Here is a 15,894-nt window from a genome sequence, read left to right as displayed (position 1 = left end):
TGACCCAGGGATCGAACTTGCGTCTCCTGCTAGGCAGGCGGATTCTTTACCACTGAGCCACAGGGGAAGCCCCCAGCCAAGTTAAGGGAAGGCTTTATCCTGCTTCCCTGACAGTGATACACCTTGTGTTCAGAAACTCCAAGAGTGAGTTGTGGCTGGGGAAGGCCATTTTTATGGTGGCTGATGCTTGGGTCTGATGAGTCCTAAATCATAGCATTGTTGAAAATATCATTCGTGTCCCTAATCACCTAATTCTTATTTTCCTCTGAAACAGTAATGTTGTATATTTTACAGATGAGGAAACTGAGGCTTAGCAAAGTTAGAGGATGTACCGAAGGTCACAGAGCTAAGAATTAGCCAAGTGGGACTCGATCTAGACATACTGCTCTGTCTTCAACAGCTGCTGGCGGTAAACTGGCTCTCAGGGGGCCCCGTCCCACCCTGGCACCCAGGTGAGCCTTGGGAGGCCTCAACCCGAGTGGCTTTGTCAGGCTGGGTGGAAACCTACCTTGGATGTCATCGTTGAACATGCAGTACTTGTTGCGGTATTTGTTGAGAAGGCGGAAGGCGTTGGCATTGGCAAAGTCCTCAAACTGGATGAGGCAGTTTATTCCAAACCTGTGGGGAGGGAGAGGAAAGGGCACGTGATTGCCTCCTCGAGCTGGTCCCTGGCAGGTGTCAGCCTGTCCTGGGGAGGGGGTGGTGCAGGCCAGGGGCTGAGGGCACGGCTCACTCTCGGGGTGTGTGCCATGTGGCGGGCTCCTGGACTTCTGGCTCTGCCCACCCCACTAGGGAGGAGGATGGGGAAGGCAGAGGGTATGTATGGGACCTGGAGGCCAGCCAAGCACATATCATTGTCTCTAATGTGGGCTGGTGGGCTTCCCTGGTAAAGAATCCGCCTGTCAATGCAGGAGACACGGGTTTGATCCCTGGGTCGGGAAGATCCCCTGGAGGAGGAAATGGCAACCTACTCCTGTATTCTTGCCTGGAGAATCCCATGGACAGAGGAGCCAGCCTGGCAGGCTACAGTCCACGGGACTGCAAAGAGTCAGACACGACTGAACGACTAAGCACGGTGCCTTATTTAAAATCTACACTAGAACTGCCTCCTAGATTTCAAGGTCAGAAAGAAGGTTGTGTTTCCTAAAAAATGACCGGCCTGGTGACCCGTGCTTCCTGTTAGCGCTGCGTGTCAGGAAGCCAAGAGCTGACTTCTGCCCTTTCACAGCAGGTTCCTTCAGCCAAGGCTCCCTGCACGTGCCTTCTCCTGACTCCATTCTGGCTCTTGGATCCTGCTTTTTTGCATTGTATTGTGTCTTCTTGGAGTCTTTCTGGAAGCAAGTGTGATGTGAATTACTAAAAATGACAATCCATGAGCCAAAAGAGATGTCATCTCATGGGTCAATTTGTGACTGACAGCATCTGCAGTCATGTTCACTGAGAAAAAATGCCCTGATTGATCTGTATTGGGGTGTCTAGGCATGAGGGCAGGAGAAATGCCTGCTAGTCCCAGTCGTGTGAACTGGAGGCCTGGGATCAGCTTGGGACCAGCTGTGGAAAGAAAGACGTCTGCCCTTGCGGCTGGGCACACGTGGTGGGTGTCCTCTGCTGTTGAGGCGTGTGTCTGATGAGGCTGGGCGCTGTGCAGGGGGTGGAACACTGAAGTGGCCCAGAACACACAGTTTCCAACCTCAGAATTCTGTGCATGGCTTAGCCTTCTTTTTTGTTCCAGAAAATTTACCCACTTTATTAACACATTGCGATTGCTCTACATTTTATCATGCATGCTCAGTCGCTTCAGTGGGGTCCAACTCTTTGTGACCCCATGGACTGTAGCCCATCAGGCTCCTCTGTCCATGGGATTCTCCAGGCAAGAATACTGGAGTGGGTTGCCATTTCCTTCTCCAGGGGATCTTCCCAATCCAGGGATCAAACTTGTGTCTCTTTTTACATTGGTGGGCGACTTCTCCAGCCCTAACACCACCTGGGAAGCCCACATTTTACCATCTTACGTAGAAAACACTGGAAATACAAGCTGCTTTGTAAAACCAAAGACGAACATTGAATCCAAAGATAAGCTATGCTTTACACAATAGACCCTTATCTTGTGGCTAGTATTAAATCTTAAATACCTACTTCTTTTGTTAAAATGATTAATCTACATATTCCTAAATTACACCTGCATTACAAACACGGCTCAGTAATTTTCAGAAACTGTTTCTAGAGGCTTGTTCTAAAAGGAGGTGTGCAACCAGAAAAAGGAGAAAGCAAAAATAAGTACAGTAGAAATGCATGCTCCTACCACGGTCCTTCCAGAAGCTTAGTGAGTTAGGGCTGTTGATGGGGGATCTGGAGACAGGTTCATGTTACTGAGCCGAAATGGACAGGTTCATGTTACTGAGCCGAAATGGAGAGGTGGTCACTTGCCACAGTCCGTCAGGAGGGTCAGGAGGCTGGTGGGCTGCAACCGAGTGGTCTTATACCTGTCACTTCACTTCTGTGTTAGGCCTCAGTTTGCTGTCTGTCGACAGGCACCATAATACCTATCTGGCCAACTCTGGTGGGCTGTTGTGAGGGTTCAGAGCTGGGGGTGATTTGTTTATTCACTCATTTTTGGCTGTGGTGGGTCTTGGCTGCTGTTTTGGCGGTGTTGGGTCTAGTTGCGGTGGGCGGGGGCTTCTCTAGTTGTGGGGTTCGGGCTTCACACTGTGGGGGCCTCTCCTGTTGCAGAGCTCGGGGTCTGCAGCCCAGGCCCAGCGGCTGTGGCGCTCAGGCTTGGCTTCCGCGTGGCACGTGGGATCTTCCCGGACCAGGGATCGCACCCATGTCTCCAGCACTGGGAGGCAGATTCTTTAACCACTGAGCCCCCAGGGGAGCCCTGGGGGCGATTTTTGTTTTTTTAATTTATTAAAATTTTTTTTGATCTTTGGCCACATTGTGCGACTGGCAGGATCTCAGTTTCCCAAGCGAGAATTGAAGTCCCTGTAGGCGATTTTTACATTGTAAGGTGCTAAACGTGTGTCACCCTGACCACAATTCTTATTTCCCGTCACAGAGCAAGTGCTGCTGGGGGCAGGGGTGGGGAGCTAGCCGTGTCTCCTGACTCACCATCCCTCTTCTCCTTGTACAATGAATATAAATGTTTTTTTTTTTTTAAAAGCCCTTCGCTGCATAATTATAATGCTATGCTCGCCAAACCAAAATTTACTGTGAATTTTTGCTCAGGGTGTGAATTTCAAGTATTTGGATGGGGACTGGGGAACAGAATGTCTCTGGTGGCTGGTGACATTTTGATATATAGCGTCCTCACAAGACTGCCAGTGTTGCTCCCCCACTAGCCTGGAGCTAAAATGCCGAAAAGGTCAAACGGCGAAACACTGTGATACACGTTCTCCTTTCTCTCCCATCTCTCTTTCACACATACAAACACAATCTGACCTTTAAGCAACCCGCCTCTTAGGTTAAAAAAATAAGGCAAGGATTAGAAGTAAATGCCTGGGTTCAGTACCTTATTCCTCTTTCATGTCAGATTCAGTGTCACATAAAAGAACCTTCCCAGGCAGCAATCTGATGAGATATAGGGTAAAATCTCATTCATTCAGGTCACTTTAATCTAACTTGGAATTGGGCAAAAGGCTATGTGAATTGCCCATCCAGTAAACTAGTTTCAGAGTTCCTGGACCTCCTTGGATTTAAGGGCCTCCAGGGACCCTGTCCACCATGGATACCATCCCCATGGCTGCTCCCTGGACCTTTCGTCACCAGGAGCAACTTCCACACGGCCTGGATCAGCCTCTGACCACGGCCTTTCCTTCCACCTCTCTCTCTGCCACTGTGCCTGTTCTTCATCTCCAGTGAGACCTGTGGACCTGTTACCATTTTCCCCCAGTCCTTCAGTATTTGTGGCACATAGGCTTGGTCACTCCATGGTATGGGCGATCTTAGTTGCCTGACCAAGGATCGAACCTGCGTCCCCCACATTGCAAGGCGGATTCTTAACCACTGAAACACCAGGGGAGTCCCCTGCCAACTTGTTAAACTGGTTAAAAGCCAATTAAGAACAAAAACACAGTTTCAAAGACTTGTTAAACTGATTAAAAGCCAATTAAGAACAAAAACACAGTTTCAAAGTGAAGATTTAAAAAGCTTCAGTGGCAAAAGCACTTCTCTCAATTCCTCCATGTAGATCCAAATACAGGTAATGAGTGGACCATCATACCAATTTCAATGTTAATGATAATATTCATTAAAATATTTCTACCAACAGCAGCAGTAACAAAAACAGCTAATGGTTACAGATGGAGCTGGGCATCTGGTTGAGTTCTTTAGAAGCATTATCTCAACTAATCTTGCCATGACCATATGTGGTAGGTGTCCTTTCAGAGAAGCAACTCTCAGCTACAGGATGGTCAGTTACTTGCCCCGGGGCTATTTATTCTCCTGCAATTGAAAAGTGGTGGAGCTGCAATCTGAACCTGGCTCTGTCTGACTCCAGAATTTAGATTTCACAGCAATATGATTTTTGTAAAAGATAAAGTAGATGTTAGATTTCTTTTGACACTAAACTGGGAAACAGGAAAATCGTGTTCTCTTTCTGACATAAACTTGGAGTTTTGGATGAGTCCCTTTCTCTCTGGGTCTCAGTTTCTGCTCTGAGAGCCTTAGGGGAAGAAGCAGGAGCTACTTAACATAGGGTTGGAATAGATACACCAGGGGCTTCACTCAGATAGATGGTTAAGTCCAAAGTGGGGTGGTCTGACCATTCCTGCTGAGGGTCACATGTGACAGGAACACCAGTGTTCCTGAGTCTTTTTTGAGCTGGCTCAGAGCAGACCATCCGAGTGAGCAGGCCTGAGGCAGCCACTGTCCAGGTCGTAGGGCAGGGTTAGGCCCCCGCTCAGACCCCCTGCTCAGGGCCCCGGGCAGTTTCCTGATTTTGGTGCCAGCGGCGTGTCACTGGCCTTCCACCCTGCCAGAAGCTGGGCCTCACCGGGGAGGTGGTGGTTTATCTGTCCACTTCTGCACTTGTGAACTCTTCACCCTGAAGCCCTGGCAGGGATTGAGGAACATCTAATGCTTCTGCGATGGATGAAATTCCTGTGATGGAGAAACAGGCGCATCCCCAAGCCACACACAGAGCTGCCCAGACTCCTCTACCCTGGGGACTTCGCTGGGAAATGGCCTTGGCGCTACCAGGGAAGGCACGCTAAGGCCGGGGCTCATTTAAAGACACAAGGCTGATGGGTGGATGTTACAAGCATTTTTCCCTCCAGCCCTCAGGCAAGAGGAAGGCTAAAAATGGCAGCTTGTGCCTGGGAGCCCTAGGGAGCTGAATGCAACAGTGAGAGGGGACCACGCCAGGGCCCACCGAGCTGGGGACCTGCTATCTAGGCTGCAGGGTCAGGAGATTCTCAGGTGGCTGCTCCTCCCCTGCAGCCAACCAACCAAAGTCAGCTGGAGAGATGTGGTGAGAGCCAAACATTCCAGGGGCTGCAGACCCGGTTTCTTTGCTCCGTAGGTCAGGACCTGCCATTCTTTTAAACACCTGGGGCTGACCTCTTTCAGGCCTGAACAAACACAGGGGACCTGGGAAGAGCAGGTGGATTTGCTCAGCCTGCCCCCAGACAGAATGACTAAAATCGACCCCTCACATTTCCATGGGAGCCCATTCCATGCCCCTAACAAAACAAACACACATACACACACACAAGACTTCCCAGTGGAGTGCACTCGGAGGACATCAGTTACTCACCGGGGAAAGCTATTTCTTCTGTTTATTTTGTCCTTCCAGGAATTAGAGCTGACAGAATCACGAAAGCACTAGATTTTGGTTTCTATTTTACCCAGTCCATTAAATTCTAGTCCCTTGAGATGCTCTCAGAAAGAGGTTACAGGGCTCAATCCATCTGGGAAACTCTGAATGTTCATGTAACATGTACAATGTATTATATTAAAGGCTCTGAAAAGTCCTGCATTAAGAAACCTGTTTAACTCAGCATTTTCTAAACATATTTCACTAGAGACCTTACCCTTCTGGTGCAGCTTGACAGACATAGCTCTCTGCAGAAAGAACTCTGTACTGGGGTTGCGGTGTGTGTGTGGGGGTGAGTGGATTCAAGGCAAGGCCATCTGTCCCTGGGATTCCTGCAGTTGTTACTTCTGGCCAGGGTCCTATAATAATGTATCTCACCTCCAGCCTTATTCCCCTCCTGCCAATCCATCTACTCTATCTTTCTAAACACAAATTCTTGCATGCCATTTCTGTTCTGAAAATCCTTACAGGTCTCCCATTGCCTTTGTGTTCAGACTCCTGAGATGGCATTGACTTGGTCCCAACCTTAATGATCACCCCTGCTCATGTCTTCCAGCACTGTGGACATATTTTGTGGCTTCCCAACCACTGTGGGCCCTTGCACTGTTTCATGTCTTTGCTCAGATACCTAGGAGACCTCCTTTTATCCTGGCCAACTCCTACTTAAACGGTGAGGCCCTTATGAAAGGTCATGTCTTCGAGAAAGCCTTCCCTGATCCAGCAATTTCCTTACCCGGGGCGGCAGAAACTCTTCTGTGTCTGGGCTGCCTTGCTACACTGGGCACATCTGTTAGCACACATCACATTGCATCACAATTATTTACAGAGATTTCTATTTTAATTATTAAAGGAATGTATTGGGCAGAGGTCCTCCTTGTGCCAGGAACTCTCCGGGGTATGATAGAAATACTCAGTTCAGCAGACATGTCTAAGGGGCCCACTGTGAACCAGGGACTGTCTTCGCTGCTAGATGACCAAGGCAAGTTTAAGAATTTCAAGTTTGACGGGGACACAAGAAAGTGAAGAAAGCAGTGCTGACATCCTTTGACAAGGGCAATAATGAAGGTATGTGCTGGGTACGTGGGAAGTCTCAAAGGGAGCAGACAGCTGTGCTGGGCAGGCAGGGAGGGCTTCCGAGAGCAGGAAATCTGGAGGTGCGCCCCGGGGCAGGGCAGAGGTTCCCGGCAGACCCGGCAGGTGGGGTCGGGCGGGGAGGGCGAAGGGCGCCTCAGGCAGAGCGAACAGCACACGCGTGTGCAGTGGTGGGGGGCGTCCTGGAGCTGAAGGAACGTAACCAGAGTTGGAGCTCGGGAGGGGTGAGGACGGGGAGGCTTGGTGGGGGCGAGGCTGGGTGCACTCTTGGGGCCGCCCTTTACAGGCCTGTGGAAAGAGCCTGGACCGTCTGGGCGCAGTGAGGCCCACTGAGGGGCTGTAGGTGGGAGAAAGTGGCAGCTGTGTTAGGACATTCGAACGGGTGACAGATGAACAGCTGTGCGGCTCAGGTCACGGGGCTGGGCGGGGGTCTCGGGCAGAGCGTGTGTACTAAGCGGGGAGCGAGGCCGAGAACGGAGCCCCCGGCACAGCTGCAGCCGGGGAGCGGCGAGGAGCGGGGAGAGCGCCCCTGCACGGCAGGGTGAGCGGGGGCCGGCAAGGTAGAAGGCGGCCCGCAGAGCAGCTGCCCGAGGAGCCTCTACCGAAACAACGGCTGGGAAGTGTGGGTGCGGGTGAAGCTCGGATGACTCGTGCACTTAGCCAGAGCACGTTCAGCGGAGAGGTGGCGGGAGAGCCATTCTGCACGTTCAGGAAGAGGCTTGGCTTCAAAGGCAGGGAGACAGGCCGGTGGCGGGTGTGGGACGCAGGGACGGCCTCGGCTTTGATGGGAGGTCTGCGTATGGGACGGAGGGGCCAGCAAGGAGGGGATACGCGAGGGGCAGTGACGGGGTCGAGGGTCTGAGGAGACGGGAGGAGGCAGGAGTCAGAGTCCAGCTGAAGAGGGAAGAGGACACGGTTCCTCCTTCCGGGAGCCCACAGCCTCGCGGAGGGACATAGACGAAGCTCTCACCCCGAAGCTCCACCACAGACCCGAAGAGGGGCTGACGCACCCTGCAGGGGGTGGTGGGGAGGGATTCAGCAGGAAGACGGAAACGAGTCTTCAGGTGAAGAAACTGGAAACCACAGATTGGAGAAAGGGGGACTATGGCCTCGGAAAACGAAATCCCAGTGGAATGAGGCATGAATGATTACCTTCAAAGACACGAAGGACCATTCTGTGGACGGGGAATGAGGGTAGACCTATCTTTTGTGGCCTTAAGGGAAAAAACAGAGCCGACATGGGGGAGGTCAGAAATCCAGAGATTGCAGGGCCGTATAAGGCAGAGAGCTCTAACGCCAAGACGGAAGGAGGCTGTCCCTGGAAGCGATTCCAGGCTCCTCGGAGCTCCGCTTGGCGCTGAGGCTGTGGAAGGGGCTCCAGGCGCGATGGCAGGGGGGTGGGGGTGTGTGTGCAGGCCCTTCCCTCCCTGGTCCCACCCCGGACGGTCCTCTGGCGTGCCCGGCTCTGGCAGCCAGACTGGCGGGCTCCTGCGGCCGCCGTGATAGCCTGATGGGGGAAAACTCCCACCGTGTAACAGCACAGTCACAGGAAGCAGCAACTTCTGAGCACAAGTGCCAGAATAATGTGTCCGTTCCGTGGTCACTGATCTGACGGCAGTCCCAGGCCAGACAGAAAAAAACAAAAACCTCCAGGAACAGTGTGGACTTCCTCCTCAATTTCCCCGTGTGTCTGAGTTCCTGGGCAAACAGGCAAATGGCGCCAGAGAGCCCGGGGCTGGGCAGAGGATGGAGGCTGACCTGCCGACCTCTAGACCTCTCAGAGGTCAGAGGCCAGACCTGAGTGCTTCCTCCAGAGCACACGGTTCACTCCCCAACCTCCTGCTCTTCAAGCCCAGACACCTTCCCAGCCACCAGCCCATGGGCTGACGTGGGACATCGGCTCTGATTTGCCCAGACTGTACGTTTCAACCATCCTGGGATGACGGGACGTCCTCCGTGAAGATCCTCCGATTACTCTGGTCCATCCTGATCTCTCTGTTCAGGTGTACTGCCATAGTATCTGTACCATAGTCTGTCACACAGCTACGTCTTGGACTTCCTAAGCATCTAATGAACTGCCCCTCTCTCACATGTGTCTTAAGTCACTTCAGTCGCTTTGCAACCCTATGGACCATAGCCTGCCAGACTCGTCTGTCCATGAGGATTCTCCAGGCAAGAATACTGGAGTGGGCTGCCATGCCCTCTCTCATGAAACTGGCTAGATTCTACCCTGAACGATGAGAGCCTGGGGTGGAGGACAATAAGGCCACAAAATCCAGTTTGTGTTTGTGGGCTTGTGAAACCGCTGTGAGTCAAAGTCAGGGAGAGGAAGAAGGGCAAGATTAAGCCAGGGTAGGGGATAGCCTCCATCCAGGCAGGCCCAGGGCAGGGTCCCTTGATGGCAGGGACGGTGTCTCACTCCCCACGTGGTGCACGACTGCTGAAAACAGGAGTTGGAACTGACCGCCTCTCCTGCGCCCTGCTCCGAACAAATCTGCTTGAGACATCTGAGTGAGAAGACCAAACCCACCTGTGGCCGTTTTCCCGGGGCCCTGGGCTTGCCCCGCTCAGCCCTTGCGGGTGAACAAACAGAAGCATGGATGGTGCCTGCCAGAGAGCACTGCCCCTCCCAGGGTGCCCAGTCACACGTAGCCCACGGACACCCCGGTCCCCAGGGGCCCGCTCTCCCCTTCCAGAGGCCGCTGTGGCCAAGAATCTTTGTATCATAATAGCTCAGTCCCGTTCCTTTACCCCAGGATCCAAGTCAATGCAAATAAGTCCACAGGCAGGAAAGGGCTTTCCAGTGAGGCTGGGAGAGCCAGCAGCAGAGACTGGAGAAAAATACCACTAAGTGTGGAGTCAGATGCGTTTGAGGTGGGCCTAGATTCTTCCCTTTCTAGCTGGTGATTTTGTACAAGTTATTTAACTTTTCTGAATCTCAATTTCTTTATCTCTCAAGGTTGCTGTGATAATTAAAAGTCAAGCACCCAGTACAGAGAAGATTCTTTGGAAAAGTGAGTTGCTAGCTCTTTCCTACGAAGAAAGTCATAGCTTTTAACTCCATCTAAATGTCCCAGGCGTTTGATCACCTTATTCTCCCATCAACCTCAACTGATACTGCAGGCAAAGCCATTAACTAGGTGGGTGTTAAATCTACACAGACTCAGCAATAATTATTTAAGCATATTTCTATTTTTCCCCAATTAAAAACTTCTCGAGAGACAAAGGATTAATTTCCAAAATATACAAGCAGCTCATATGACTCAATACCAGAAAAACAAACAACCCAATCAAAAGGTGGGAAAAAGACCTAAACAGACATTTCTCCAAGGAAGACATACAGGTGGTTAACAAACACACGAAAAGATGCTCAACATTGCTCATTATTAAAGAAATGCAAATCAAAACTACAATGAGATATCACCTAACACCGGTCAGAATGGCCCTCATCAAAAAGTCTACAAACAATAAATGCTGGAGAGGGTGTGGAGAAAAGGGAACCTTTGCACTGTTGATGAGAATGTAATTTGATAGAGCCACTATGGAAGATGGTATGGAGAGTCCTTAAAACACTAGGAATAAAACCACCATATGACCCAGCAATCCCACTCCTAGGCATATACCCTGAGGAAACCAAAATTGAAAGAGACACCTCTATCCCATTGCTCACTGCAGCACTATTTATAATAGCTAAACATGGACGCAACCTAGATGTCCATCGACAGAGGAATGGATAAAGAAGTTGTGGTACATATACACAATGGAATATTACTCAGCCATAAAAAGGAACACGTTTGAGTTACTTCTAATGAGGTGGATGAATCTAGAACCTATTATATAGAGTGAAGTGAGTCAGAAAGAGAAAGATAAATGCCGTATTCTAACACATATATGTGGAATCTAGAAAAATGGTACTGAAGAATTTACTTACAGGGCAACAATGGAGAAACAGACATAGAGAATAGACTTATAAACATGAGGAGAGGGGAGTGCAGGGTGAGATGTATGGAAAGAGTAACATGGAAACTTACGTTACCATATGTAAAATAGATAGCCAACAGGAATTTGCTGTATGGCTCAGGAAACTCAAACAGGGGCTCTGAATCAACCTAGAGGGGTGGGGTGGGGAGGGAGATGGGAAGGAGCTTCAAAAGGGAGGGGATATATGTATACCTATGGCTGTTGAGGTTTGACAGAAAATAGCAAAATTCTATAAAGCAATTATCCCTCAATAAAAAATAAATTAATTTTAAAAAACTTCTTGAGAGCAAAGTGTATTTCTGACTCAGTGAAAACACTGAACAGTGACTGTGTCAGCTAAGAGGGACTCAGTGAGTGAACGCTCCTCGAGACACTGGATTTAGAGCTAACATTCATGCTCTTTACAACCTTTCAAAATTAAAACAAAACCTTGAAACTTTGTCTGTAGCCTGGATGCCCTAAATTGAGGGTTTTTCCTTTGTATTGTTTAAAACCACCAGGAGAAGCTTGGAGCCAGAGGCTCAGTTTTTCCCCTGGGGCCCGACAGGACTGGCTGGGTTTGCAGTTTGTGGAGAGGCCTGCTGGGGACATCAGTCCTGGTGAAGGATGCGGCAACTGGTCCACTAGCCATTAGGCAGTTAAGAAGGAAGAACTGAGAAATGCCACCCAAGACCCAGATTCTGGGGAATTTTCCCCACCACCAAAAAAGAAAATGAAAACTGATATAATAGAAGTGGTATAAATATATTGCTACATAGTAATGTATCAAGTCAACAGGCTGTAGGCCTTAAACTTATACAATGTTACATGTCAATCACATTTAAATAAAAAGAAAAAATAAAAAAGAAGGCACCTCCCTTGCTGAGGGTGGCTAGAGAGTCTGGAAAATGGGAGTTGATGGCTGATGCCTCCATCGCCTCCCTGATGTTGAGGATGGGTGGGTCATTAACGCTGCCTTAGAACAAGGTGGAGAGAGGAGACACGGATATGTGAAGCACTGATAGACTGGTTTCCACAGACCTTCCTCCCCTTTGTCCTCCTTGCCTGCTGCATCAAGGAGGTGTCTGGAATAGGTTGGACAGTCTTTCCTTTCATGTAGAAGAAAAGGCGCAGAGATTCTCCAAGTCAGAGAGTAGGTTCTGGAGTTAGATCACCTGGTTCACAGCTTGGCTTCACCACTGTTAGAGGTGTGACCTTGGACAAGATCCCTAACTGCTCAGTACCCCAGTTTCCCTGTCTGTAAAGGGTGCCCTCATTCAATAAATGTTTATTGAGAGTCCATGCTATAACTAGGCATCATTCCAAGTGTTTGAGATATAGCAGTGAACCTAAGAGACAAAGATCTCTCCCTGGAACTTACATTTTAGTGGGACAGGACAATAACTGTATCTACTTACTAGGAGTATTTTGAGTATTACCTGACTTGATGTACGTGAATGACTTTATCATCCGCAGAAGCCTAGATCAGACTAACACTCACTTTACCAGAAGGTGAAACCTGGGATGCTTGCTTGCTTCTTTGCTTCTTTAGTTTTTTAAAAATGCAAGGAACTGTCTTTGAGAAAGAATTGCTGCTTAACTCATTATTTTAAAAGAAATCCATTGCTTTTTCTAATTTCAAAAGAAATGCCTGCACACAATCAAATATCATAGAAATGACTGACAGTGAAAATCCTGGCAACCTCATGCTTTGACTGTAGTCACTGTTAATGGCCTGATGCATGTACATGCAGGTATTTTTTTCCTTTACGTAACTTACCTTTTTTATTTTTTTTAAGTTTTTACTTCTGGCTGTGCTGACTTTGCGTTGCTGTGGGCAGGCTTTCTCTAGCTGCGGCAAGCAGAGGCTATGCTCTATTTGCAGCGTGCAGACCTGTGGTGCCGGCCTCTCTGGTGGGGCACAGGCTCTCGGGCTTCAGCAATTGTGGCACATGGTTCAGGGGTTGCAGCTCTTCACATCCAGAGCGCAGGCTCATTACTTGGGGCACACGGGCTCAGCCGCCCTGAGGCACGTGGGGTCTTCCCGGACCAGAGACTGAACCGGTGTTCCCTGCATTGCAAGGCTGATTCCTGACTGCTGGACCACCAGAGCAGACCCTATCACTTATCCTGACAGAAGCATTTGTTTTTAGGATTATTCCCTCCCCCATTTCATTAGGTTCAAACACATTAAAAATCAATGTGCTTGAGCCTAACAAAATGAACGCAGTAGAATAAGAAGAGACTGCATGATATGCATGTGTGAATGAGTGAGACATGGAGAAGGAGACACGAAGACAAAATGAAAGCAAATGTGCCACGGGGATGGGGTTGCCTAGAACTGCAACATCCTCTCTGGCATGCAGTGATGGGGCTCAGATTTGGGGGCGCCAGTCTTCTCTATCCTTTCTTTCCCTTGAGAGAAAGGCTCTTTTCATCAACGACAGCTCAGAAAAAAAAAGTCTTTCCTGAGTAGAACACCTGGTTTCCCAACTCTTTTTGGATCACCAGCAGTAGGAAAGAAGGGTCTCTGATATGCCCGCAGGCAGTGATTTTTAAAGATTTGGGTTTTCTGGTGGTGTCTTGAGCTAGCCCTAGTGTACTCTGCTGAATTTCTGTGACTCTGTTGTTCCCTTTCAGAAGTTTGAGCTGTTTCTTTTTCAAATCTGCTTGCCATTTTTTAAAGTACTGTGTACTTTCCCTATTATTTCATTCTTGTAAAACATATCTCTTTATTACATCTCAGTGTAACCACTTTACAGCCTCTCAGAATGTTCCTCTCCTTGGGGTTCTAACTCTTCCATTAGTTTCTGAACTTCCCGCATGGTGGCTTGTTTCTGTGTGGCTTACTGTGAATCATGAATTTGCTTCATTACGGAATTGTTTTTCCCTTCAAGGAGTTCCACACAGCATAGGTGGTGGGCGTGTCACTACAGAGAAGTTTGTTTTCCCTCTGCCAGGTCCTTCAGCCGTGTCACTGGTAGGGGGCACTTTCATACCCATTTCTTAACAGAGAAGTTTGTTTTCCCTCTGCCAGGTCCTTCAGCCGTGTCACTGGTTGGGGGCACTTTCATATCCATTTCTTAACCTGGGAATTTCTGCATCACATGGATATTATAATTGTGGACTCTCAAGTCCCCATGTGGTGAGACTCAGTGTTTGCTTTCTTCCAAAAGACATTCCTCTCCTCCCTACTTCACCTCGACCCCCAGCTCCTTGTTATTCCCCTGGGGTTGGTGAGCAGATCCCATTTCTTCTTCATGGAAGGTCCAACCATTCAAAACTTGCAGTTTTCTGCATCTCAGTTCCAATGTTCTGCCTTGGATAGGCCTCAATACTTGACCCCGCCTGGGTGTATGGACCCATCTCCAGGTCTGAATGATGAGAAGAAAACAGCCGTGAAAATGGATGGATTGTCAAGGTTGGGGAAACAGCAAGGATGAAGGCTCTGCAGCTGTAACAGACACGACCTGTGGAAGGAGGAGCAGGAGGGTCGGTGTGGCCGCAGCTGAGGGAACAAGGGAGGGTGGAAGGGGACAAGGTCATCAAAGGCTTCCTTCCAGCTCCAAGAGCAAAACACAAGGGATGCTATACGTGTGGTCCCTGAAAAAGTCAGTATCAGTGGGCTGACCTTAAGATTCAGTGATTTTCTATCCTTGGGCAAGTTTCTGGTTCTCATTTCTGTACTGAGAAATGTGTCCCACAAGAATATTTTCAGTTCTGCATGGGGCAAAGCTCTCAGAATGGTGGGTCTGTAAGGCCCACCCCTAGAAAGGCAATCCCTAAGAAAAGCAATGCCAAAGAATGCTCAAACTACCGCAGAATTGCACTCATCTCACATGCTAGTAAAGTAATGCTCAAAATTTTCCAAGCCAGGCTTCAACAGTATGTGAACTGTGAACTTCCAGATGTTCAAGCTGGATTTAGAAAAGGCAGAGGAACCAGAGATCGAATTGCCAACATCTGCTGGATCATCAAAAAAGCAAAAGAGTTCCAGAAAAACATCTATTTCTGCTTTATTGACTATGCCAAAGCCTTTGACTATGTGGATCACAATAAACTGTGGAAAATTCTGAAAGAGACAGGAATACCAGACCACCTGACCTGCCTCTTGAGAAACCTGTATGCAGGTCAGGAAGAAACAGTTAAAACTGGACATGGAACAACAGACTGATTCCAAATAGCAAAAGGAGTACATCAAGGCTGTATATTGTCACCCTGCTTATTTAATTTATATGCAGAGTACATCATGAGAAACGCTGGGCTGGAAGAAGCACAAGCTGGAATCAAGATTGCAGGGAAAAAATATCAATAACCTCAGATATGCAGATGACACCACCCTTATGGCAGAAAGTGAAGAAGAACTAAAGAGCCTCATGATGAAAGTGAAAAAGGAGAGTGAAAAAGTTGGCTTAAAGCTCAACATTCAGAGAACAAAGATCATGGCATCCAGTCCCATCGCTTCATGGCAAATAGGTGGGGAAACAGTGGAAACAGTGTCAGACTTTATTTTTTGGGGATCCAAAATCACTGCAGACGGTGACTGCAGCCATGAAATTAAAGGACACTTGCTCCTTGGAAGAAAAGTTATGACAACCTAGACAGCATATTAAAAAGCAGAGACATTACTTTGCCAACAAAGGTCCATCTATTTAAGGCTATGGTTTTTCCAGTAGTCATGTATGGATGTAAGAGTTGGACTATAAAGAAAGCTGAGAGCCAAAGAATTGATGTTTTTGAACTGTGGGGTTGGAGAAGACTCTTGAGAGTCCCTTGGACTGCAAGGAGATCAAACCAGTCCATCCTAAAGGAAATCAGTCCTGAATATTCATTGGAAGGACTGATGCTGAAGCTAAAATTCCAATACTTTGGGCACCTGATGTGAAGAACTGACTCATTGGAAAAGACCCTGATGCTGGGAAAGATTGAAGGCAGGATGAGAAGGGATGACAGAGGATGAGATGGTTGGATGGCATCACCAACTCGATGGACATAAGTTTGAGTAAACTCCGGGAGTTGGTGATGGACAG

The 15,894-nt window shown here is 48.7% G+C and overlaps 1 protein-coding gene across 4 annotated transcripts in view; it reads right to left on the bottom strand.

Annotated features, from left to right (window-relative positions):
* The window catches only part of ME3 (malic enzyme 3), a 213,701-nt gene that overhangs the window by 21,429 nt on the left and 176,378 nt on the right, over positions 1–15,894 (bottom strand). For all 4 annotated transcript variants that reach the window (XM_044943418.2, XM_044943417.2, XM_025286189.3 and 1 more), the window contains exon 8: positions 509–618. In XM_044943418.2, the coding sequence (XP_044799353.2) occupies positions 509–618 (110 nt within the window). The remainder of the gene's footprint in view (positions 1–508; positions 619–15,894) is intronic.

Source organism: Bubalus bubalis, chromosome 5 (assembly GCF_019923935.1).
Source record: "Bubalus bubalis isolate 160015118507 breed Murrah chromosome 5, NDDB_SH_1, whole genome shotgun sequence".
In the NCBI taxonomy this organism is placed as follows: domain Eukaryota; kingdom Metazoa; phylum Chordata; class Mammalia; order Artiodactyla; family Bovidae; genus Bubalus; species Bubalus bubalis.
This window is presented reverse-complemented; position numbering and strand designations above follow the sequence as displayed.